Source organism: Athalia rosae, chromosome 3 (assembly GCF_917208135.1).
Source record: "Athalia rosae chromosome 3, iyAthRosa1.1, whole genome shotgun sequence".
NCBI lineage: Eukaryota > Metazoa > Arthropoda > Insecta > Hymenoptera > Athaliidae > Athalia > Athalia rosae.
In genome coordinates, this window is record NC_064028.1 from 19,103,456 (window position 1) to 19,128,839 (window position 25,384).

The window sequence follows — 25,384 nt, forward strand, 5'->3', positions numbered from 1 at the left end:
GAGAGAGAGAGAGAGCTGTGAGAACCAGAGGGTCGTAACCCTCAGTTTTTTGGATTTACGAATTAGGCGGTTCGACAATTGGCGAGAAAAAAAAAGAAAACGAACTTCGAACGCACGTTTCGCGTTTGAACAACCGAGAACTCGACGATGTGATTTCGCGCAATTTTGTGGGTTACGACCTTCCGCGACCTCTCATCTTTCTTTTTTTGTTTTTTTTTTAACTCGTGTTTCGCTTACATGCACACGCTATACATGTAAGGGAATATTTTCGTTGATAACATTATTCTTGTCGTCAGCTCAAGATCTTTCTCAACTCGCTCTCTCCTCTCTCTCTCTTTTAATTCTCTCGCTTTGCTCTCTACTTCGGTCTCGCTAATGGATTCCACGAATTTATTTTGCATGATTAATCCCTTGCCCCCCTCCCCCCCGTATACGAATTTATTTATTTTTTTACTATAGAAAAAGTACGGAGAGTAGAATTATATATATACACGTTATATCTCTTCGTGTGTATATGCGATGCAATCTATACGCCTGTGTGTATGTGAGGCGTACGTGAGTGTGGGTGGAAAGGTCGGTTTATAGGAGGACTTGATGTCGTGGATTCGTTTATCTTGTAACCGCGGTTTTTAGCCACTTACATTTTTATCAAAGCTCTCAGAAACGTTTCGCAGATTAATCGACACCTTATTAATAATACGGGAAATCGTTATACGCCCGTATATACATGTAAAGGTGTCTAACGCAACGGCGGACGGCGTAGTGGCGCCAGCGCGCGGCGCGTATCCTCCGTCGCTTATCTTTTTTGTGCTTATTTCACGCACGTGTGCAGCCTCGATTATTGTCCATTTATAAAAAAAACTTGGAGTTTTCAACGTTTTGAGAAAGCGCAATATTTCGGGTATCCGGTGTGCGACTTTCGACCGGATGAAACGAGGGCGAAGTTTGGGGTAGCCGCCGCCGTCGCAGCAGCCTCTCGTCGGGGAATCGAACGAGAAAAAACATTGCGATTGAAGCGAGGAGAATAAAGAGGAGTAGAAATAGCAGAAATAGTAGAAATAGCGGAAGGCTTACATACATATAGGTATGTTCGCGTGCAAATCGACTAATCAACGTTATATACCCGCTATCATTAATTGTCGTTATCTCCACGTCCGTATACTATATACGTATATGTATACTTTGTACGTACCCGCAGCTGTATCTCCTTACAATATACTCTGCACTCGTGCACACATATACATATATATGTATACATATGTTATATATATAAGAGTCGTGTAAAACGCACAACCCTGTAAAACAACGACTGCGTAATTCTCCCGTAATTCCATGCATATGTACGATATACCGATGCGGAAACGCATATATATTATATATACGTACATGTATACGTATGTAAAATACGTACGAATACGTATACATACCTGCTTACCTTTACATAACGTGTAAATAGTATGAGCGAGGCACACGCTCGCGATGCAATCATCGCGTATCGTACGTAACCGTGTAATACACACTTAACGTACATATGTATACATTTGTATATTCATATGCGTACACACCGGATAAGGATAAGTAGAAGTGATATGGTAAAGATAGCATTATATACCACCCCATTTGTTACAACTCATGACTCTATTTCAACCCTTATCGCATTACTCCAATCTAATATATATATATATATATATACATATATACCCACCCAGTATATACATATATTAATTTTACACATAACGTACAATATACGTAGCAACTAATTTTATTTCAATCACACCCTCAATAATCCTTCATTATTTGTTATATTCGTTAAATTTTCTTACTTATTTATTATAAATAATTTCACTATATTTAACGATTATAATTTTTTTTTTCTTTCAACTACAATCCGCCCACATATCTGCAACATACACACGGTATACATATATATGTATAGTGTGATTCGCTCGTTATAACAACGCTGACGACCCGCGCGATGTAAATAATAGATTGGTATCCGCTATATACATATATGTATATCTTTTATTGTTCATTATTTAATTGTTTTTTTTTTCCACATACGTTTTCTTTTTCTTCAAATTGTGCAAGGGGCATATGTACGGAGCCGGTCGGTATTGGTAATCACACGGTGAGTAGTTGATTGTATAGAGAGAGAGAGAGAAAGAGAGAGAAATAGAGAGATGCAAGAGGAACAATAGAGAAATCGATCGATCGATCGATCGACGGATCGATCGACGGATCGATCGGGACCGGTAGTGGTGGTGTAGGTAGTTCCTCGTCTTATTACACGCGCGCATATATATATATATATGTGTGTGTGTGTGTGATGTGGTACACTTTTATTAAAGTAATACTCCATACATGATCCTTCATAAAGGTTGCGCGCTGTCCACGTCGTTCCTTTTTGTATCACGTGTATGTATATATGTATACCTATATTAACGTGTACCGCTGCTTCTGAACGTAGATATAGATGACGATAACCAGGGATTGATCCCACGCGCTGACCGCCACCTAATTTCTAATTACGCACGCCCGGGACGCGGTTTAACCGAACCAATTAAAACGTTAATCTAAAATCTAGATTATCATCCGTTGTATAGGTTTATTTTATTCAACAGCGGCAGCACCACCAGCAGCAACTCCACCATCGATATATGTATATATATATGTATATACGTATTAATCGATACGTATTATACACATATGTACGTCAAATATTGTCGTTATCATTGTTGTTATTGTTACGGTATACGGTAATCGAATGCGTGGAAGAAACACAAAAAAAAAAACGAAAAAAAAAACACAAAAAACAAATAATCATTTCGAACGAAAATTGTCCCCCGGCGTATATCGAGTTTTGTTCTCTCATTTTTACCGTACGTATCTATACTACGTACCTACCAAGCGGAGTATCGAAGTTTTATAAATTTTTCAGCCTCGTCTAATTAATCCGTGGAGAGTTATCGCACGGACTGTATATAGTTGTATACGTACGTAGGTAGATACATCGGGTATATATATAGATGTGAACTATGTACAAACCTAGCGAAGCTTAACTTATCTGTATATACAGGTATATGTATACATTGTTACTGTACGGTAAAATCTATTAAGCGGTTTTGCTCGCGTGCCGCACATCGCGATTTTTACGAGCCGCGGGAGGGCTATGAAAAACTTTGGGGGATATAGTCGACGGGAGAATTTTTACCTCAGATCTGAAGCAATTATTGAACCTGTAAGATATACCTACCGTGCTTGCAGTATTGCGTAATATATTAATAGGTATAATATACGAGGGAAAAAATTCACGTCGCCTCCATCGTCGCACCGAATTACTCTGCCACTGCAACAATTTTCGATTCACCCGAACATCCTTCGCATTTTTCCGAGGCGTTTTACCATTCTTGTAAAAAAAACGACCATCTCAAGAATGATCTGTAACGTTTTTTTATCTAAAAAGTTTGCGTTCGATTAGTATAAACGTTCTTCTCTATTTCTTTACTTTCCTCGTCCGCGTACCACTTTTCTAATAATTCGTTATAAAACGCGACGATTACGATAAATAGGGAGGTGAGCCTTTGGTGCGACGAGAACGTCGTGACCCGTAGGTTTCCAGAGCTGAGGGGATGGGGTGAGGTGAGGTGGGAAGGGGGGGATCGCAACGCTTCACCGTCGTCGTAGCAAAGTATATTGAAACGTGGAAATTCCATCAGGTCGTTCCGCGGAGTCTTATAGCTCGGCCACGGCGGAGTACCACCTCGCTATGCCGCAGTACGAGGAGTTACAATTATACTTTGTGGTTGTAATTCGTAATGACGGCCGGTGTACGGTGAAAATTAGTCGGGTCGGCGTCGATTGCCGCACCGCGTCTCGCTTATATATTCGTCGTAGTCGTAGTCGTAGCCGTCGTCGCCGTTCTGACGAAGTTCGCGCCGATTTCGTTGCGGATGTTGTCGATCGTTCGTCCTCGTCGTCACCGACGTGTCTCGCTCTCCGTTATAGGAGAAACGACAAAATAGCACTTACGAACACCACCACCACCACCACGTACGGGTCCCGCGTTACCCACATCTCGCATCGCGGTCGCACGGAATCGTATTATAGGTGTGCTACGTACGTAGGTACGTACGTACGTAGGGTACGGGTATACATACGGTATAACCTCACCATTCGCTATGCTCGCGGCAATTATAATTAAGTATGAAACCGGGACGTCGTAAAATCCAATTAAACGTTATTACCCTACGTCCCCGATTACGGGTAGTCTCGGCCATGGCGAACCACCGCCTTCTTGATCCGCCTGCAGTATGTATAGTAGAAGGTATTATAAACTAGCCATTCTCATTTCATATATATATACACGATCGCATTGATGCAGGTTTGTAATCTTTTATACAAACCGTTTATTTATCTCGTTTAAAAGGAGAGAGAGAAAAAAAAATAAATCAATTGATTAAAAAAAAAAAGAAACGCAAAAAATTCATTTTCATTAGATATATAATAATGATGCGTATCTGTATACTTTACGGATTCGTATTATTAATCAGAATTACAACGAGGCTGTATGCATGGGAATTATAATACGGGCGAACGATTCGTTATTTTTCTCCTCACCGCGACGGCGAGATTTCCGTCCGTTGTATATATGCGTCGGGGATGCACGGTAGATCCTCGTTTTGTTTTTGTGTTTTTTGTTTTTCTTTTGTTTTTTGTTTTTCCTTTGTTTTTATCGATCGGGGATCGATCATCGCCCGCACCACACGCTCCGAAAGATACAAACGTACTGTGTTGGGCGGGTGTGTGTATCACTCGGAATCGTATATATTCCTATATAATTTCTTAAGCTGGCCAGCTTTAGGCCCGTTATTACGAGCAATCACACTTGATTATTTTTGTCTACAGAGCTGTAGCTAGTTACGTGTACGTGTGGGACTCTCGTATACACCGGTACGGAAAGAATTATATCGCGGGTATTGTTCCCCTCCGAAAAAAAGGGATAACCCGACATTTTTCCACACTCGTGTGTCTTTGTATATGTACGTACGTATACGTACGCTTTCGTGTGGATTTTACACAGGCGCATGGATTCGAGGTGCCTAACCTCGGGTATCACGGTGATCGGGGATGACCGTGGCCCTGGCGATCCAGAGGGATCCACTTACGTGATTACCTACCTCCAGCGGCCCGTCCCGAGGGCGCGCAACAATCGGACGTACGAATTCGAAACGGTCAATCGAACACCGACGTCCGATTACCGCGAGTCGCGCTCTCTATCTATCTCTCTCTCTCTCTTTTTTCCCCCCAAACTTCCCCTCGCTACGCCGCTTCTTGTTTTTTTTTTTTGTTTCTACACTCGTTTCTTTTCATTTCTTTTACTTCGCCGCGCATCGCGCTCCCGATCCCGCTTCTGCCTTTTTTTGATCGAGTTCAGTGTGTACCGGTGTACACGTATACGAACGCTCGATCGTACCGTGATACGGGAGTTTCGAATCGTGATTTTACTCCAGTCCATACATTTCCTACCGAATCGAATCGATGATTTCCCAAGCTAATTGCAATTAGGATAAAAGTTTACATTTCGCGCGTATGTTATTGTATACGTTCGAATACGGTGTTTCCGTACATATAACGCATACCTATATACACGAATACCGTCGGAAAATCACGAGCGAAAACCGAGGCGTTCGTACGGAGCCTGCAGTATAAACGGGCAAAAAGTAAGTTCGGGGGACCGGAAATGGTAACGACTTTCAACTTTTTGACATCGCGGCGTGTCGAGGAAAAAGGAAAGTCTCCGACGACGACGACGGGGTTGGGGGGTGGTGGGGGGGCGGGGGCGGAAACGGCAAAAACAAAGGAACGACGTCGATCCTTCGACACTATACATATATGTCGTGTACAACTTACACGAGTCGGTCCTTCATTATATATATTTCCAGGTATAATATCATCGGTGAAGCGTACGCGGTCGAGAAGACGCGTTGATCGTATTATATACCTATCCGCTGGAGGTTAATACGTCTCTCTACTCCTTTATTCCTCTGGGGGGAAGAGAAAAAAAAAAAGGATATACGACGTCTGATCCGAGCGGCCCGCGCGGCGCCCGATAATTTCACCGTTCCACACTCCTGCCAACTCCTCTTTCATCTCGCTTTATTAAATTAGACGCATTATATACCCCCGCGGATAATTCGTTGTTTGGGTAATATCATCTCGTTCACGTAATTTTCCATCCGGATTTACGAACGCCGTCGAATCCCTCCCGCGCTCCCATGCATGTCACATACGATGCAACAACTTCGGGGTGTAACGATATCGACCATGTTTTTTATGGATACGTGGAAAAAATAAATCCTCTGAGGAATTTTTTGATAGGGTTCAAATGTAAATCAATTCATTCTAGATCCGAATCCCCCGGCGATTTATAAGTGAGAAGCCCGTTGTTCGACGCTTTGTCCCGCCGAGAATATCGTCGACGCGCGACGGATCCTTATGAATCGTCGATATCCGCGTAGAGAGAGACAGAGAGACAGAGAGACAGAGAGAGAGAGAGTTTGATACGAAGTGAAACGGCCGGGTTGGTTCGGCGGATATATCAGAGTCGCAAGCTGCTACCGATCGTCGGGGGAGTGTATAGAAGAATAAATAAATATAGGTGGGTGAGCTAAGGGGGTATATATGTTAAAACGACCGTTTAGTCTTCCTCGTTGAAGCGCCTCCCTTTCTTATAATTACCTGCGACCCGCAACCTTTTCAACGTCCCCTCCGGATCGCATTACGATATTCTCTACCTTGTATTATTTTTACCTGCACGTCCCACGCACTACCGGTGCAGTGCAGTGCAGCATGGTGGTGTACATACACACCGCTGTACAGCCGTAACCGTAATACTTATATTATATGTATACACGCTAGGACGTTACCGTTGCCGCCGCGTTGCACACGTGCGGCGTACGCCTCGATGTTTTCCTTCCTCTATTCCTCCTTCTTATTCCACCTCCTCCTCCTCCTCTCGTTGTTCCTCCTCTTATTCTTCTTCTTCTTCTTCTTATTCTTCTCCGCGCGCACAAGTCCGTCGGACCAGGTGATGCGTGAGATGGATGCCGGTCGTCGTTCGGACGGTTGTACAATTTTAACCAAACGTTTCAAGTCGAAGGTATACGTATATACGCGATTATCGTTATATGGTATACGTATACCTGCACCACCGGGTGGTTGATATTGCCTCCACTCTTATTATATATACGTACGATCATATGGGCGCACACGTGACGACGTTTACATACGTCCAACTGTAACACTGCAAGCTGACGTGGTACCGGCTAATGGACGGTTTTTCGACTATACATACACCTTCTTCTTCTTCTTCTTCTATTCTACTTACAAGTTTACACCGTATACAAGTTTTCCAGGATATGCGGAGTTGAACTCACGCGCTTACGTTATACTATCTATATATACCCTTTGACTGTGCGACACATTTTCATACATTATGTAATTACTTTTTTTTTTTTTCTTCAATTTATTTTCCGAAAGCCGTTTTACCAACGTGGACATATATGTCCTACTACTCACCGGTGCACCTGAGAACTCGACGTTCGACTAATTGTAAGTAGTTTACTTACGTATACATTATACAACACGTATATTAGTGAGTTGTTGTTTTTTTTCTTTTTTTAATTGCGGAGCGTTAATTAGGAGTCGGTATTCGCGCGCGCGCGCTCGCGCGCGCGACCTACGGCTACCGACGTTGAATAAGGGCGTATAAGGGCGGATCTCGCGTAAGCGAGTCCTACGTTATACTTCGTTGTTTCGCACCGTCGATGAAATAAGTCGGCGTGAAATTGGTAGAGGCTGTTTTCGAATGGTATACTTTAGACGCGCGGTATACCGTACCGACTATACCAGAGAAAATACAACATGCAACGTCACTACGCGCGGACCTCTTTCGCGCGATTCGTTTCGGAATTTCGGGATTCGGTGAACGAAAAGTCAAAATCCCTCCCCACCCCCCCATTGTGTACCCGACGTACGCCTATTATTGATCCGTTTTCGGTGTTTGTCTAATTCATTCGTGTAGACCCGCTATTTGTTAGTGAAAAATAATCGAAAGGATTTCTTATGTACGCAATATTCGGAAGTGCGTTTTTTTCATTCATCAACAAATTATGTACAGTTATTTCAACGGCACCTGCTGCATATACCGGGTTGATTGTTTTTTTGTTTTTCTTTTTTTTTCTTCGTTCTTTTGTTTTCTTCTATTTCCAAATTGCCAGCTAATTCGGTTTGCCCGGGAACAGGTCCGGCCCCTAATTCGACGCCAACTCTCTTTCGGAATTGGGTATAGAGTAGGTTATACCTAGGTATACGTACATATATACACATGTATATATAGTGTATTCGGTGTTACAAGCTAGATGATGAATGCGCGAGCCCTAATGAATATTTTTCAAATACATCATCCCGTTTGTGTATCTTTTCGAATTAATGCATGGGAAAAATCTGCCCTCTACCGCTACCTATACGTATATATACGCAACCCTCGAAAGAATAAAAAAAAAAAAAAACACGAAAATTTAAAAACTGATCCTTATTATGCCGTCCTAACTTATGGATGCGCCCTGGCGCCTCCGAACGCCAACTCGACGACCTTTCATACTTATTTTCACCGTGGGGGATCCTTACGTGTGGAAGTCGGACGAAAACCGAAAGGATAATCCGAGAGAGGTGCGAATATTTTTCCCGTTGGCCAATCAAATCAATGTACACCGATGAATCTATCTAATTTGTCGTTGATCCTTGGTATTGTATTTTTGGATGGGAATATATCGCGCGTGGAACCGGAAGTCGCCGTTATATAGGTGTCGACGGTTGATGCGCGTATATACGCCTATACTTTTCTATATATATATATATATATAGCTACTCGTAACCAATTGTCTATGAAATTAGATCGGCGGCGATCAGGGTAAACGAAGGAAGCGAAACGTGGTGTATATATGGAAGGATGTAAAATAGTCCGTTTATACCTCCGATCCAGTCCTCGTTATTCTGCTCGATTGAACAGAAGTGGTGCAGCCAGTGGTGTAATGAGCCGCCCATTACCACCTATAATATTTTACAACGGGTAATTTATAATACCGGCTAACAACGTTACTGCATGCGTCGTAAAAATTCATATATATATCTATATAGGTATATATATAGGTACCTACCTATACCTGCATTATATTAATCACATATTCGCAATAATTCCTCAAAGCCCACCCGCGCGTCCTGATGTCCCAGCTGCTGCGACTGCACCTGAAACACACGTGTGTGACGCGCATATATACGTATGTATGTACACGTATATGAATTTTCTGCGGCTGCAGTCCATGTCGATATGTGTGTGTGTGTGTGTGTGAAAAACATTAGTGCAGGGGTGCAGATACACATGGAATATAATGACAAGGCTTAGAGACCGCTAGGGATAATTCGTAGGAGTATATAGCTGCTGCGCATCTCCTTTCGTTCCTCTTTCCGTAGATATACCGCGCTGTTTTGCGGTTTTCAAGATCGCGCGCGCTACGGCAAAGTTGAAAATAATTTGTTGACGCCGCGTACAGCACAGGTACACTGCAGTACACTCCGCGATACGTACACGCTCTCTTTCGGTTCTTTTCCTCCCCCTCCTCCTCCTTCTTCGTTCTTCTTTTTTTTATCCTTCAATTGTTGCAGTCGAAGATCCTTATCGCCCGAGTTTCGTTTGTTTTGTGCTCGGTGAGCGAAGGATATACGCGCGTCGATACGAGGGGGGGGGGGGGGGGGCACACGCACGTTTTCTCACACACCGCAACGGCCGTATATATACTTATTATAATATAGGTATACCCCGAACAATTTTAAACGCAGGTAATTGATTCTCGGCCTCGTACGGATCCGACGCCCATCAATCACAGGTGCAACAACGCAACGCGTGTGTAGGCCGTGATGATACTACACGCTCCACTCGTTTCCCGACACCAAGTATCCTATACATATATGCAGTACATACATGTACGTTCAACTTCGTCTATCGAGTCCGTACGATCGGGAGAAGAAAAAAAAAAAACATTGAATATCGCTAAAGAGTTTTTGTTCCGACCGATGAATAACTCCCACACACGTCGCTAATGACCATTTTTATTTATCCGTGTATACTACACGTGTCGAATGTGTGTGCGTTGCGCGTCGTGGAGATTCGTCTCGGTTGTCCGTACGTCGAAGGTACATCTAGAAACTCTCCTTATTACGTACGATCGCACTGTAATACGTGTATTACAGATGAGGAAATACGTACAGATGGCGGGTCTGCTGTGCAGACCGTGCATGGCTTTCGGTTACATAAAAACATCTGTTTATTTAACTAATACGCAAAGAACTATTATAATATTATTAAAATTATATATGCTTATACTACGTACAGTATATATATGAAAATTGGAAGTGTAATGAGGTATAAAGTAGTTACGTGCGTGGCGATATTAGATACCAATTGGTGTATATATTTGATATTATAAAACAGGTCCAGCGATCGTGTATGTATATAAATACGTTCGGTTTTCCTCTTTCAAATTTTTTTTTTTCTTCTTTTTCTTTTTTTTCCATCCCGTACGAAGATGTGTACAGTTTTCGCCGTCGCGTTTACGTCGCACGTGTTTAATAAATGTAATATTATATACCTTATTGTATATTCGTGTATATATGCACCTATATTTCCTATAATGATTTTCATTATAATCAATTTTGTTGATCCGGTGTATAAATCAACGTAATTTACGTCACGTCACACGTGACGATCGTGGCAATCGCGTTTTCTTCCCGATTTTCAAATTACCCTTTCCCTCGGGATGAATATGTATATTATATATACGAGGCATCGAGTGTATTTACAATTTCCGTGTCTATATACGACGTCCGTATATCCATGGAACACTCGGGCGTTGTACACGAAAGAGAAAATTTATCCGGTACATACACATGTATATAGTATAACTGGTGCAGATGATCAAAGCGCTGGATCAGCGACGATTTGCCCGCGATGCCTCGGAGCAGTCGATTGTCAAATTATCGATAATCTCGCTAAACCAACAACCAGCTGCGCGCACCGTTCGAGTTATACGTAGGTACCTATATATACGTACGCCTATAATATCCCGTATACGTAATATGTTCGAGTTGTGTGTACGCGATATTCGTGATCCCTGCGGCGGATCGAACGGATCACCGGGTCGGCTACGGAGATTGACCGCAAACCGAGATTATTACACCGTTTCGTGTCGCGGTCGCCGTCTCTGTATATATGCAAGCCTTCGTCGTTGTTATATACAGTATGTATATATATATATGCAGTAGGTACACACGTACCGCACGAATACGCGAGCGCGGTCCATTGAGCTACACGCGGGCAAATGATCCTTCAAAACGACGACGTTATATATATATATATATATATACCGGTATACGTATATACCCGTCCCGCGATGTGTACAAGATCAATCGGCTGCTAATAGGTAGGATAATACGCGGCCAATTCGCTCCAATCCAATTCAATATGGCTGGATGGTATAATGCTCTCTCTCTCTCGAACGAGGAAGATTTTCTTTAAACATCTGCAACCGCGTGGTGAAATACCGTCATTTTTCTCATATACCTATGTATGTGCTAGGTATAGCTAGAAATGTAGCGCGTTGCATGTATCCGCTGCTGCGTTATATACAATCAAAGACGGATGATCTCTCGATCGCGCGTTATCATCGGATCTTTAGTGTACACAAAACCCGAGGCTAAGATTAACCAATCAACTGCAGGATCCCTGTGTGTCCTCCGTATTATCGTCTATCTGCCACCGCCACCGCCACCGCCGCTGCCGCCGCCGCACGGTAGTTGGCCGCTTTTATAACGAGCGTTACTTAAACGGAATTACATCCGAACCCGATCGATCTATCGATCGATTGATCTCCGTCGTAGCTGTTTTTTTTCTCCGTCTTTTTTTTCTCGCTCATCGCATCGGACTTACAAAGTCAACGGCTTCGATCACGCGCCGATTGCAGTATGCGGGACATGATCCGAATTTACCGAACACTGTGTATATATGTCTATGCAAAATCGTTGATCTATATAATCCATTGACTTTTGATCGTGTGATTTGCGAGCGATTATTTTCTATGTACGTTGTCGATGACGACGACGACGACGACGACGACGTGTAGGTACGAGATAAACCCTATCAAAACGCGATACATCCGTACGTACGTGGATAATCAGTTGAAAGGAAATGATTGCGTCACGATGATGTCATTAGCGGGCGCCACGCCCCCTACGGCGCTACCCCGTTACGCTACGTCATCTACCGATGACTTAGAGATCCGCCGTGATCTTCGATCCTTCTTTTTTTCTTCTCCTTCTTCTTCTGTTTTTTTTTTTTTTTCTTCAGTCTTACTATATACACACACACAGAGGTTAAATATATATACATAGAGTATGTACTAATATTAGATATATATACATATATATACTACCGTACATAGTACATAGGGGCAGGTGAATGTATTTACCGAAGAAACAATGTAATTTATCCACCCTAATGGAGTCTAAACCCTCGTAATTATTTCCACGGGACGTTGAGAGAAAAATAAAGAAGAGAACAAACGATCGTTGGTACAAAAAAAAAAAAATGAAAAGCATTGTAAAAAATCGGTTCACGGTTCGACCGGTTAATTTCTATTTTACCTCATTTATACGATGTCGATGACGTCGGTGATCCGCGTTCCCCCTAGGAAGTAGCCAGCTATATTCGATATATTCACGTTCGATTTTTATCATTACGACCGCCGCGTGCAGGCTGCGGATCACATCCAGCATCAGCGCATCCGCCATGTTGCGGCTCACAGCCGGGGGACGACGCGTCGCGCCGTATACAACGTTCTTGTACATATACGTAACATTATACATACAGGGGTATCGGAAACTAGCTAGCTGTTATCGCTAATATTACATCAGACGCGATAATCTGATTTAAAGTTACACGTTCAAAGTATATATATCTATATATAATACGCGATATACTGCAAGCTAATTGCGCGTAATGAACCCTACATATACATACACTGCAACATTCGATTAACCGAGGCCTCGATGTTTTTGCCGCGTCTTATCATATACTATTCCGCAACCCGCTCGCAGCAAGGGTTTCGCGTTACACAGGTAGGTACGCGCGTGTCTCTCTGCATAGAGTATATAAGTAGTTGGAAAACCGTACCGTACACATCCTAAGTGTATACGCGATATACGCGGCGAGATGAGAGCGTGTGTATATATACAGTATATATTTAATCAATCCTCCTTTCGAGCGCGCGGAGGATATCGCTGCAACGCTTCGTATAATATCGGCGAAATGGCGAACGATCGATCCCGGGATATGCAGCGGGGCATCTCGCGTAACGACCTTTATATACGGCTATACCGAACACCCTGCGAGTATAAGGTATACGCTGTTATAATGTAATGTAATATCGTTTAAAATTATACTTATACTTAAGCTGCAGTCATCGCGGCGCAATGTCACGCGCTGAATATAAACCGGCCAGCGCGTTATTATAATATCGCGTATATATGTACGTAGGGTATTATATACCTATACCTTATCTAATTATATACAGGATCGTAGATTTACTTATCGGTTTTTCTTATGGGTTATGTTCTAACGTTACATCAACGACTCATTATACTGTATATCGCGGACCGCTGCAGTTGTGCAAAAATGAAAACTTATATATCACGTATATACAACGTATCGAAGAAAGCTATGTATATGTATATATATACTGTAAAAGAGATCACGCGATTACGTAGTTTTGAACGGTATGTAATTAATATATATACGATATATCGTATATATGTATAATATTCAATCGATATCCACGCGGCAAATTTTAATCGACTTTATCGGATTATGATAAAGGGATGCGGATTATCTGTACACATCACCGTTGCAACAGAGGGATGACAATCGTGTAAAGTATATCAACCGAATTGAAAAAATGTATAATATGCGTACAATAGACGCCATTGCGATTTGTTGCCTCTCTGTACGGATTTTTCAAAGCCAATTGGTAGTCGGTAAATTCCGAAGCGTCAATTATCAGCGATATATAGGTGTGTACATTGTTTAAATGAAATAATTTTCGAGAAACGTATATAATATATATATACACATATATATATACAACATAAACGTATACGCGTATCGGTTCGATCATTGGCTCGGGTTGCCATTTCAGGAGACATTCATTCCCTCCTACCCGTGGCGTATATTCGAGCGTTTTTCTCCCTCTCACCGTGGCCGCGTCGTGGGGTCAGAGCGTGGAGTCGGGGGGTATCGCCGTGTTACATATATATACACCACGTACGTACCTACGTACGTACGTCGTCGGTGGTGTTACCCTCGACTCTCATGGGCGGTGTAAAGCTCGAACGTCGCTTCCGCCGTACGCGCAGTGGTCGTGTACGTTCTCCAACGAGTGCGACTCTCCGATTGGTCGCTTACCGAGGAACGGGGAGGACCTGCGCGTTTACGGGCGTTTCGGTTACGATACGAGTCGGCGTACGCGTTACCCCACCGTACTACCCACAGGCCAAACGGCGTATACCTCCGAGAGTAACCGACGTCGCGCGAACCGGAGAGAGAAAGAGAGAGAGAGAGAACGCTACGCTATAAATCACCCGGTTGAAAGGGGATGGAAGAACACCTGTGGGACGGATATATCGAGGGATCGCGCGGCGCGGCGCGGCGCGCCACCGCCGTGGAAGGGGAAACTCCGCGTCGGACGGGTTTTGGAACGCGGTGCTCGCGAGCTACCATCTGCCTTCGCTACGGGCACATCGTTTCACGCAGTCGCAGTGACCGAACGTATAAAACTCGACATCGGATATATCATACCTATAGTATACCCGTTTGTTTGCAGCGTTGTATCGCGATTGTTCGGATTACATGTTGCCAATCTCGTCTTGTTTTTTTTTGTCTTTTTTCTTTTTTTTTTCTTTGTCGAGCTCTTTTTGGTTCCAGTTTTTCGTTACTCGATTTCTTTTTTCCTGTGTTCCTCCGCGTTCGTTTTCGCTCTCTTTTCCGATCGCTCTGGTGTTTTTGTTTGTTCAGTTTTTTGTTGTTTTTTTTTTTTTTTTTTGTTAAAAAGTGTTCGTCCGTACGAAGGGAGATCGGTTTCGGGTTCCGTCGAATTGTTGGTTTTTTGATTTTTCCGTCATTTTGATTTTTCCCTTTTTTCGCGAATATATTCTTTCGTTTTCCTCCCCGTTGTACGTTGGCGCGGGGTGACGATATCCCGACGTTGGCTAATCTTAAGGGTTTTCATAAATGTGAATCGATTTCGTTACAACGTTGTTATAAACTATACACGTATATCGAGGCAATGTGTTGTGAGAACTGGGCGAACAAATATTTAACCAACTGTGTTTGAACTGTAACGACTAACGACCTCAAAGATCGAACCATGCACATATTGTACGAAGAGAAAACTAAATAACCATTATTATATTATTACTGAACTTCTCTCCGACGCTAAACTGCAGTTGTAAACGTTTCCCCTCCAAATAATCAACTGGACACTTCGCTATTCGCTTGTTAACGACTTTGTTCAAGGACAAAAGTAACCCTGTCGACGCCTCACGGTGAGTTTATACCATCATCATCATTTGTTTTTTTTTTTTCTTTTTTTTTTTACCAATTCGATCGATAGAAATGTTACGGTACACGTGTGTGCCGGGTGTTATCTGTTAAACATTTCACTCCTATAACATTCCACACCGTAGGCCTGAAATTATCCATTCGGAGAAATGACAAACGCCAAACTTTTATCGACGGGCAACGCTCGCGCGGTCGTCGTCGCGGTGTCGAATACCGACGAGTCGACTTCTTTTTTTTTTTTTTCGTTTTTTTTTTTGATAAAATTTTCGAAAATTCGTCAGCGACAGAATTTCACCGATCAAATAACGCAATTGTCGCGAGATTAACGGGGTGTACGGCGAACCGTAAAATATGATCGTAAAAGGGGATTTTGCTAATCTGCTGCAACTATATACGTTGTACACAGACGCCGTTTTATTGTCTACGTATCGTCGGTGTATTGTAATCGTATTTTTTTATTTATACGTATCGTTGTAAATTTATAATTGTTTTAAAAGCCTGCTCAGTGTACGTGTACGTTGGGTGCGCGATATTTCATCACGCGATGATTGTTCGTTTTAGATGTTGCAACAAGTCACTGATATTGGTTAGAACAGATGACAAATCTTATAATTCGATAACAATTCAATGAATCGACCTTATCAACGATTGCCTATTTTCTACTTGTGTAGAATCACGTGAGTCCCTGTCAGAATTACAATCAAAATATATATATATTATTTATCGTCCACAATAAACGCTGTTATATTTATTAACACCGAGATTAATATGATCCACAATTAGCGCTACAACTGACTATATTCGACCAAAGCTATTCGACGCCATTTTTTTTTTCTTTCTCTCTTTGAGCGACACCAACCACGAACGAATTCCGTTGTACCCGATTCCCTCTCGCACAACGATCTCGAACAAGGTATATTATTTTATAGGCGCTATGTGCGTTATGTGCTTCGTGAAATTGCAACATACATACATATATATATACGTATATGTACAAGGTGCGCCTTGTACATATGTATCGGAGGTGATGAATGGCTGTTCCCGATTGCAACCAAGTTTCATACACTCACATATGCGCAAATGATGTACATATAAAAAGTATATGACTGTATATACGTTACATATACTATATATCTGCGGTTGCAGGACGTGTGCGAGATAGTTCTTGCAATCGCATTGTGAGGTACGTTTTTTGAACGCGCTCGCGCGGCCTGGATGTAAAGTGAGAAATATTCGGTCGTGATTTTCACGGGATGATTTACACCTGGACCCCCCGTGTATATCGTGTGTATATACGGTCCTCTCGACAATCGCTAATGGAACGACAAAGAAATCTCAGAGGCGCCAACCGAGACTAATAACACGACCATAAGCTGCCTCCGATCCACGGCTGATGATGATGCCTCTGACGTAGGAATGCCAGGTATACACAAAATACAAAACGCCTTCAAGGGGGCTTATCCGTAGCCACCGATAATTTTCGACCGAACTGTAAGCTGCTACTATACAGGATCGATATAGTATTTCACGAAATAATATAGCGATTCTATTTTTGATTCTTACGTGTGAAAAGTCTCGCGTGCGATTCGATGCAGATATAACGCTCTTACCGTACTCGATTTCGTCCATAGATAAGATAAGATTGACGGATAAGAGAAGAGAGAGAGAAAAAAAAAAGGAATCTTCTTTCCAACGTCTAGACGCCATGCACGTGTGTACAAAATATCGAATTCTCTAATTGGATATGGAAAATTCGTGGAATTAATCCCCGTACGGTTTTTATGCGATTGCCAGCGCGTCCGGATTGTTTTCTTTATATTTCTTTCCCTTTTACAAAGGTTGGTATACGTATGTATATATTTATATATGTATATACGTACGCCCATTATCCCGAATGTGGTATACCGTGATGCAGCTGCGTTTGATATTGGGAATTAAAATTGCAAATATATTTAAGAAGTGCGTCGGAGTTTCGCGGCGATAAAATAAAGAGGATTCGCGGGATCGTCGGGGGGGTGGGGAGGGAAGCTGCGGCGGTAGAGGAGGATCCTTCCTCGAATGACAATCTCGCCTGCGGCGAGTCGCCAAAAGTCGCCTCGCCTCGCGCGACCAGAAGAGAAACGGGGGAGAGAGAGATTATGAGTAACGCCGCGGGGGGAACATATCGGAGTGACCTTTCTTATTTCCTTACGGTCCCCCGTATAGCCAGTTATATATACTCCCGCAGCATCCCGAGCAGAACTCGACGGACTGACTACTCGCCGTATCGAAACGGAATTGAAAAAACAAAAAAAACAACATATTCGAACAAAAAGAAGGAAGAGAGAGAAGAAAAGGAAGGAAAAGTTTCAGAGCTGATAGCGAACTAGTCCTCGGGATCCCCATTAGCGTAATGGGACAACGTATATACTACAGTCTCTCTCATCCGAGTGTACCTATACAGGTACGCCATAATATAACGGTCAACTTACAATTAGTGACCAAGTGCGGCGTGTCCTCTTCTTCTGCATCTCCGTCTATCCTCTTCTCGCTTTCGTAATTTTATTTTATTCCATTACTAATTGTTGTATTTCATTTCCGCTTCCAAAAATTTCCTCAAAAAAAAAAAAATCAGAGCAGAGAAACAAAAATCGACGAGATAGAGATGAACAACGTCGAGATAGACTTCGGTTTCTACGCTATATAGGGTCGTAAACCTTTTACACGTCCCCTCGTCCTTTTCGTTCTTTGGGTTTTTTTTTTTTCTTTTTTTTTAGCGTCCATTCGCCGCTCTGTTATTTGCGGGGGTCTACAGTAAGTTGTCGTTACTTATACCAGTTCTTCTTACCGTATTTTAGAAGAACATTTTTTTTTTTTTTTTGTTTTCTCTCTTTCGTTTTTCACATCGCCGGGGAAAAAGGAAAAGCCACCCCGAGTAAAATAATTCCTTGGCGGTCGTAAGCTGTAGTTATATTTCCTACGCCGATCTACCGGTTTAAGGACAAGCCCCACCGTTATACTCGAGACCCGAGGACCTCGTCGCTTCCGGTTTCTGCGCGGGGAAGGAGAAAAGAGAGAAAAATCACGAGTAAAATCTCGGGCGATCTTCTATTGTTTTTCTTCTCTATGCGTAGTCTTCACACTCACCGATTTTCGGACATTATTAGCCGCTGCGGGAAGGAGGGAAGGGGGGATAAAAATTCAGGAATATCAGAGCGGTGCGAGGTTCTTTTCTATTCTCGCGCTAGGGGAGTGTGTGTATGTATATATATATATATATATACACGGTATGTGCGCGGACGTGTTTATTTTATCTACGTTACATATGTAGTGCGGCGCGATTAAGTGTGGGATGCGGGGGAAATGGGAACAAGAGTAGGTAGGTAGGTAGGTAGGTAGGTAGGTACAATATATTGTGCATAGGAACCTAGCGAGCGTACGATTATCATATGTAATATGCATGGGGAACATTAGTAGCTCGTTAGAGATAGGGAACTTAACAAATGGATGTGTTCCAAATTAGCACCATGGAAATTGTTAGCGGGTGTGCGCAGTTCAGTTTTGTTTAACAATAAATATGTATACATATATATACCTATACACCTCTTCCTATTACCCGCAGTTCGGATGAGTTTCAGCGGTAAACCGTATATATATATTTTACGGTGCAGAATAAAAGCGATTTATCAAACCTGTCGTTTTGTTTTTATTTATTTTTTTTTTTTTTAACTCTGTCTGTGTGCGTGCGTGTGTTTTCTGACTTACAGTACTATTACTGTACGTGCGAATACCTCAAGCTTTTGGGAAGTGAATGATATAATGAATTGCAAATTTATTCCAAGGTTGAATAAGTTAAATGTGTCTTATCCCTGGCGTTTTATTATAATACACAGGGTACGCACACGCCTTACTCTGTATATATATATATATATATATATATGTATAGCTTCGCTATCTTCACGGCCTACGTGTGTCGCGCGTGTATGTATGTATTTAATTACTGCGCTATCTATACGCACGATACTCTCCGATAGAAACATTAAAAATTCAACTGGAAATTAGACTCGTCGAGTTTCTTCTTTTTTTTTTTCTGCGAGGTTTTTCCGCATATACGTATAGGTACAATACGGGGGAACGAGAGCGAGTGCATTTCGCGCGTGTGAAAAAAAATGAATTTATGAAATATAGAGCGGGAACGGGAATCGGGGAATACCCGCAGTTTCTATGACGAGAGGTGTACAGCGTTGCAGTAACCTAACCTAGACGGGCGGTGTGGGTATACAATAAAGTTACTTTGGATTCCACTTATCGTTAGCGAACTACCCTCTCATTTGCCGGGGCGACCGGTACCGCCGTTAATTACCGACTAGCTGCCGCTGTTGCTGCTGCTGCTGCCGCCGCGCTGCTTCCAATTCTTTTTTTTTTTTTTTTATTTTTTTTATTTTTTTTTTTTTTTCGTGCGTCGTACGCACGTCCGAAGACGACGCGATGTATGTATATATATGTATGTAAGGTGCAAGCTGTTGCCATAGGTGTGCGCGTCCCCGCGTTTTATTCCGTGTATAATTTTGACGTATCTCTCAATTATCGTTGAAGAATAAGATGATTAATAAAATCGAACGGCTGTGTTATGTGGTTGTGTCGCGTGGTGGCGAGGACCCGCATATCCGTCTTACTTGATAATTGGATCGGGTGGAACGATCCTTGAACTCGAGAATAGTCCACGATCTTTACGATCGTGTACGTACATTCAGCAGTTTTCGATGCGTTCGAATGCCTCCGCTGTCCGCGCGTATAAATTGCCAAGATACCTACACTCGGTAATTCCCTCGGTCGCTAATATTTGACACGTGATACGGGCGGTTGCGTCGTAAAGCTCTCTTTTGTTTCGTTATTCGTCGTTTTTTGAACTGCAGTTGAATTACAGCGCCAACGATCACGGAATTACGGACGTCGCGCACCGTCCCGTACCTGCGACGTGTCGTAGAAATTAACGCATTTTAACTTCATACGCCGCGGCGTGTGCAGGTGAAGCTGCTTTTTCTTCCTCTTCTTCTTCTTCTTATTCGCCGCTTCTTTCACGTCTTATTCTTTGTAATATCGCGCAGCTGCACGTATGCACTTTATAATATCTACATCGCAATAACGAAGTTATCTGCAGAGATCCGTATAAATGATCGTAAATATTTCTTCGCGACGATAATCGATTAAATGCGTATAAATATATCGTCGATATAACGTACGAAGAAATCAAATTCATGTCCTCGCAATCACAGATAATTGTTTTGTTCTTGGTGATGATTAAATGTATATTTTCAAAGATCAAAATTATTTCTGCAAAGTTCGATAAGATATAATTTTCGGTTCTTATCGAATCACAGTTTCTCATTTCCGTTCGATCGCACGTCTATCTATTTAAATTCGTCGGGAAAATCCCACTTGTAATCGGCTCGGCTAACGTAAAATCATAAGTACCCGAATCGAATCCCCCGCCATTGTTATCAATTACGAAAGCATGATATGCTCTGCCGAGCGGTACTTCCGAAGTTACGAGCGATAATTGATTTTTTGTTTTTTTTTTGTTTTTTTTTTCAATTCTATATCGTCAGATTCGTCGTACCTCCTTTCGAACACGTCCACTCGTTTAAATTTCGACGTCGAAGCTTTCGAAAAAGCATCGAATTAAATTTTTTCGGGAAACTAATAATTCACGTTGTTAATTAAGTTTTAATAGAAAAACAAAAAAAAAAAAAAAAAAAAAAAACAAACACAATGTATAAATCCGTTGTAATTGAAGGAAACTTTGATTATACTTTCCCATCAAATTGATCCTTTCGTGTTAATAAAGACCCACTTCGTAGAAGAATAAAAAAACATAAAATAAAAAAAAAAAATCATTCGAAAGATATTCAGAGAAATCGGCCGTTCGACTCCGGATGGAATGTGTCTCGCATGGGAATTCGATTCGATTTCTATAATTAAAAACGCAGCGGCAATTTTTTTCCAAGCGCTCGGTTATTATATGAAATGAAATCCGATTAGCCGCTGCCGTAAAATATTGTGAAGTTCATGTTTATTATTTTCTAAACGAGCGTTAACTTCTCCCGGACGGTGTGCGATGAGAGAATAAGCGAGAGATCTCCTCGTCGTCCACCGGCTGATGCTTCGTAAATTGGCAGCTACTACATCGTGGCAGCTAGTGGTTAAAATCTCGAGGTCGGAGCTCCCAGTTAATAACAAACCCTTTATCTGCACCAAGTTCTCTTCTCCTTTCCCTCTCTCGCTCTCTCGCTCTTTCTTTTTTCTCTTTTCTCCGCACCTCGACCTACCTTCCCAAGGCCAATAACCACGTCAATGATCAGAAAAATCTCGGGTAAACTATTCAAAACTTCAAATTGGCGAGGGCGTAACAGTCGAATAACGATCGAAAATTGTTTCGAAAAATTAACTCAAACCGATCAAATCGGAACATACGTATACATCTATACTCGAAAAATTCAATTCAAATTATTGCCTCAAATTTTTATAAAAATATCGGAGTATCTTGAACAAATGTGCATCGCATTTTTCGAAATTTTCAATAACCAAATGAATGATACAGTGAACTCATTTTTTTTTCATCTAATTTTTTTTGTATTCCTCGTTTGCGCGAGTTTTTTTTTTCAATTTCTACAATCCAACAAACCGGGGGAGCCATATAAATGTATATAAAAGTTATATATACATATAGGTGCACCGGCTATACATAGATGCGGTGTATCTTTCGTCACCGCGCGACGACTTCATCTCCTCTGGATTCTCAGGGCGGCGGCGGCGGCGGCGGTGGCGAGAGAGATGGCGGGGTGGGGCGGGGGGAGGGGGGGGGGGGGGGGGATTCAACGGGGGTGAAAAAAACTTGATTCCTTCCGACGTCCCGGTGCACGGGGACGCGATTAAGCTGCCTCGCGAGATCAAACTCCGATGACGCTGCCGATCTCGACGACGCCGCGTACTGCAGGATTATTGTGACCGTATATGAGACGGCGTTCGTCAGTCGGACGCGCGACGTTACGCGACGCGACGTGACGCCTGGAATTACCGATTATACCACCGCCGCGATACCTCGAAATCACGACGATACTTTTCTCACAGTTCGTCGATTCTGGAGAGAGAGCTTTTTTTTTGTTCTCTTCATTCTACGATTTATCTCGTCTATGCGGAGATGAAATTGATTTCAAATAACGCGAACGGCTGAAATATATCGACGATTTCATCGAAATTTCCGTATTCGCGAGTAATAAATTTCTGTACAAAAGAGTTGACGCGATTCTTCTCCCACGGGAGAGTTCATGTATTTCAACGTTATACATACGGGAAGTTTTTTGTTCTCGCGAAGGGCAGGAGGAGCAGGAGGAGGAGGAGGAGGAGGCTGGGGGTTTGAAATTCTCGGCAGTTCGTTTATATACCGCGAAGTTCGCCGATGCTGCGCGCCTGTAGAAATTTTTCTTCTTCCCTGATCGTCGCAGAGCACACCTGCATTCGAGTACATACGTCATGTGTATCTATATATATATACATATACGTCGATGTGTTGGGGCGAATTGCGGTATACCCGGAATTGACTCGTCCGTCTTTTATATAAAATCCTTTGGAGACCGCGGGAGCTCGTCGGAAGAAAAATAACGAAAAGATACGAAGGACGAAAAGAGAGGAGAGAGGATATTCGGCGTTAGCAAGAAAAGGATGAACCGCTACTCGGAAACACGTTAAACGAATTAGACAGGGGAATGTGACCGCTCGATGGATTGCCTCGGCGCCCGCCATCTCTTATATCCGTTGCCCAAAATTTGCCTCGACAAAAAAAAAAAAAACGAATAAAACCGAATAAAACGAATAAAACCTTACAAACAAAAAGGGATAAGGTATAAATCTTTCCTTCCTCCATCTTCGCGCACACGCCGGCTATATTTACAATAATCTGTTTCGGATCAATCTCTAATGAAGATTTTTTTTTCAAATTCTTATATACAATTTTATGGTCAATATGCTTTTTCCAAAATTGAAAATAATTAGATCCAGCTGTTATAGTTTTACCGACGCTTCCGTGGAGTTTATAATCGTAATCGAAAAATTTAATTTTCTAGCATTCACTGCAACTTATACGTGTTTCGCGCACGATGTTTTTTTTGCTTTCTTTTTTCTCTCGCTCTTTCCTTCAACTTTGTTTTTTTTTTTTTTCACGACATTTAGGGCGTGAGATGTACGTACACGTGTAACGTAATATTGCAGATGGTAATTCGAATCTAGCGGCTACTCCAAAGCAGTATACACACACAGTATGTACGTACAACATCATACCTTTATATACATAAGCACACACCATACAGTTCGCGGTTGAGATAAGCGTACGTAGTTAAGGAAATTGAATAATAATTGCTCCATGATATATACAAACAACGGCGGCTACCGAGTTCGTACGTACATACCTACTGCGGATCATATGAAAATATATACGTACATGTATGTATATAGGTGAAAGTCGTGCAAGCGCGCGTCATAATGATTTTACATACATTTATATATACCTGTATACGTGGCGAGAGATTTCTGCGTATTTTATGCATACATATACATATATTCATAAATACGCGCTGTATATGTACGTCGTATGTCATTACAAACATTAATCTTAATTTTAGTCTCATTTTTTTGGTTATCCTCGCGGACAATCTCCTCCGAAATTAGGATTGCTCGGAGTCTTGATGAGAAAGAGGAGGGGGGAAAATGAGAATAATGAAAAACAAAAAAATGAAGAAATGAAGAAAATTAAGTTTGAAACAATGGAAGTTACACTATTTATATTCAGAGATGCTATGATGATGATCTAGACGAGCGTTATGTGATACATCGTTACGTTACGTTGCCCTTTTTAATTTTTTCTTATGTACTTTTCGCATTTACTTAAACATTTTTTATCGCACTATCATCGATGTCGTTACCATCGCGATTCGCCTGTGCAGTATGTGCAGCAAACCGCGAGCTATTTATAACATGTGTGTTATGGAATTTACGCACTGTAGCTATGTATGTACGTACCATATACACATCAGTACACATACACGTTTCGAGATGGATCAGATTATATTTTAAAAAGCTGCGAAAAGATCCGACTCTCGATACCGCGTATGATTAATATACCAACGTGCGCATGTGTGTACTCGTTGTATACGCGCCTCTTATGTACAACGCGGTAATTGTGTTACACGCGTATATACGTTCCGTACAGGTATATATCATGTATCCGCGTGTATTAATGCGAAAATGAATTAAAATGGAATTTTTATTAATCATAAAACGATCAGCTAATAGCCGACATCCGCTGCCGCGTTATAATATATACGTGTACAAACATATATGTATGAGTTCATAGGCATCTACAATACACAGGCGCACGAACTCTATATATACGTGAATCACAGTTTTCTTTCATTTCGCGTGTACATAGCCACTCGGTACATGTACGGTAAATATATAACGCGCTTTGATACACGTCGTTGTGTAACGTATACGTACATATATGTACTCGGTATATTTCTCTATTATATACCGACACGTTTTATAAGGGAATAAAGAAAGAGAAAGGAATACAGAAGTTGAAAAAAAAAATGAATCGGCGAGAAAGAGAGAGAGAGAGAGGAG

The 25,384-nt window shown here is 41.9% G+C and overlaps 1 protein-coding gene across 2 annotated transcripts in view; it reads left to right on the forward strand.

Annotated features, from left to right (window-relative positions):
* The window catches only part of LOC105689932 (homeobox protein aristaless), a 55,281-nt gene that overhangs the window by 12,640 nt on the left and 17,257 nt on the right, over positions 1-25,384 (forward strand). The window contains exon 1 of one of the 2 annotated variants that reach the window (XM_048651765.1): positions 16,940-17,150. The exons of the other annotated variant lie outside the window; for it this stretch is intronic. Within the exon in view, the coding sequence (XP_048507722.1) occupies positions 17,144-17,150 (7 nt within the window). The 5' untranslated portion in view covers positions 16,940-17,143. Of the gene's footprint in view, positions 1-16,939; positions 17,151-25,384 lie in introns of those variants that run through there. 2 annotated transcript variants of the gene reach the window in all.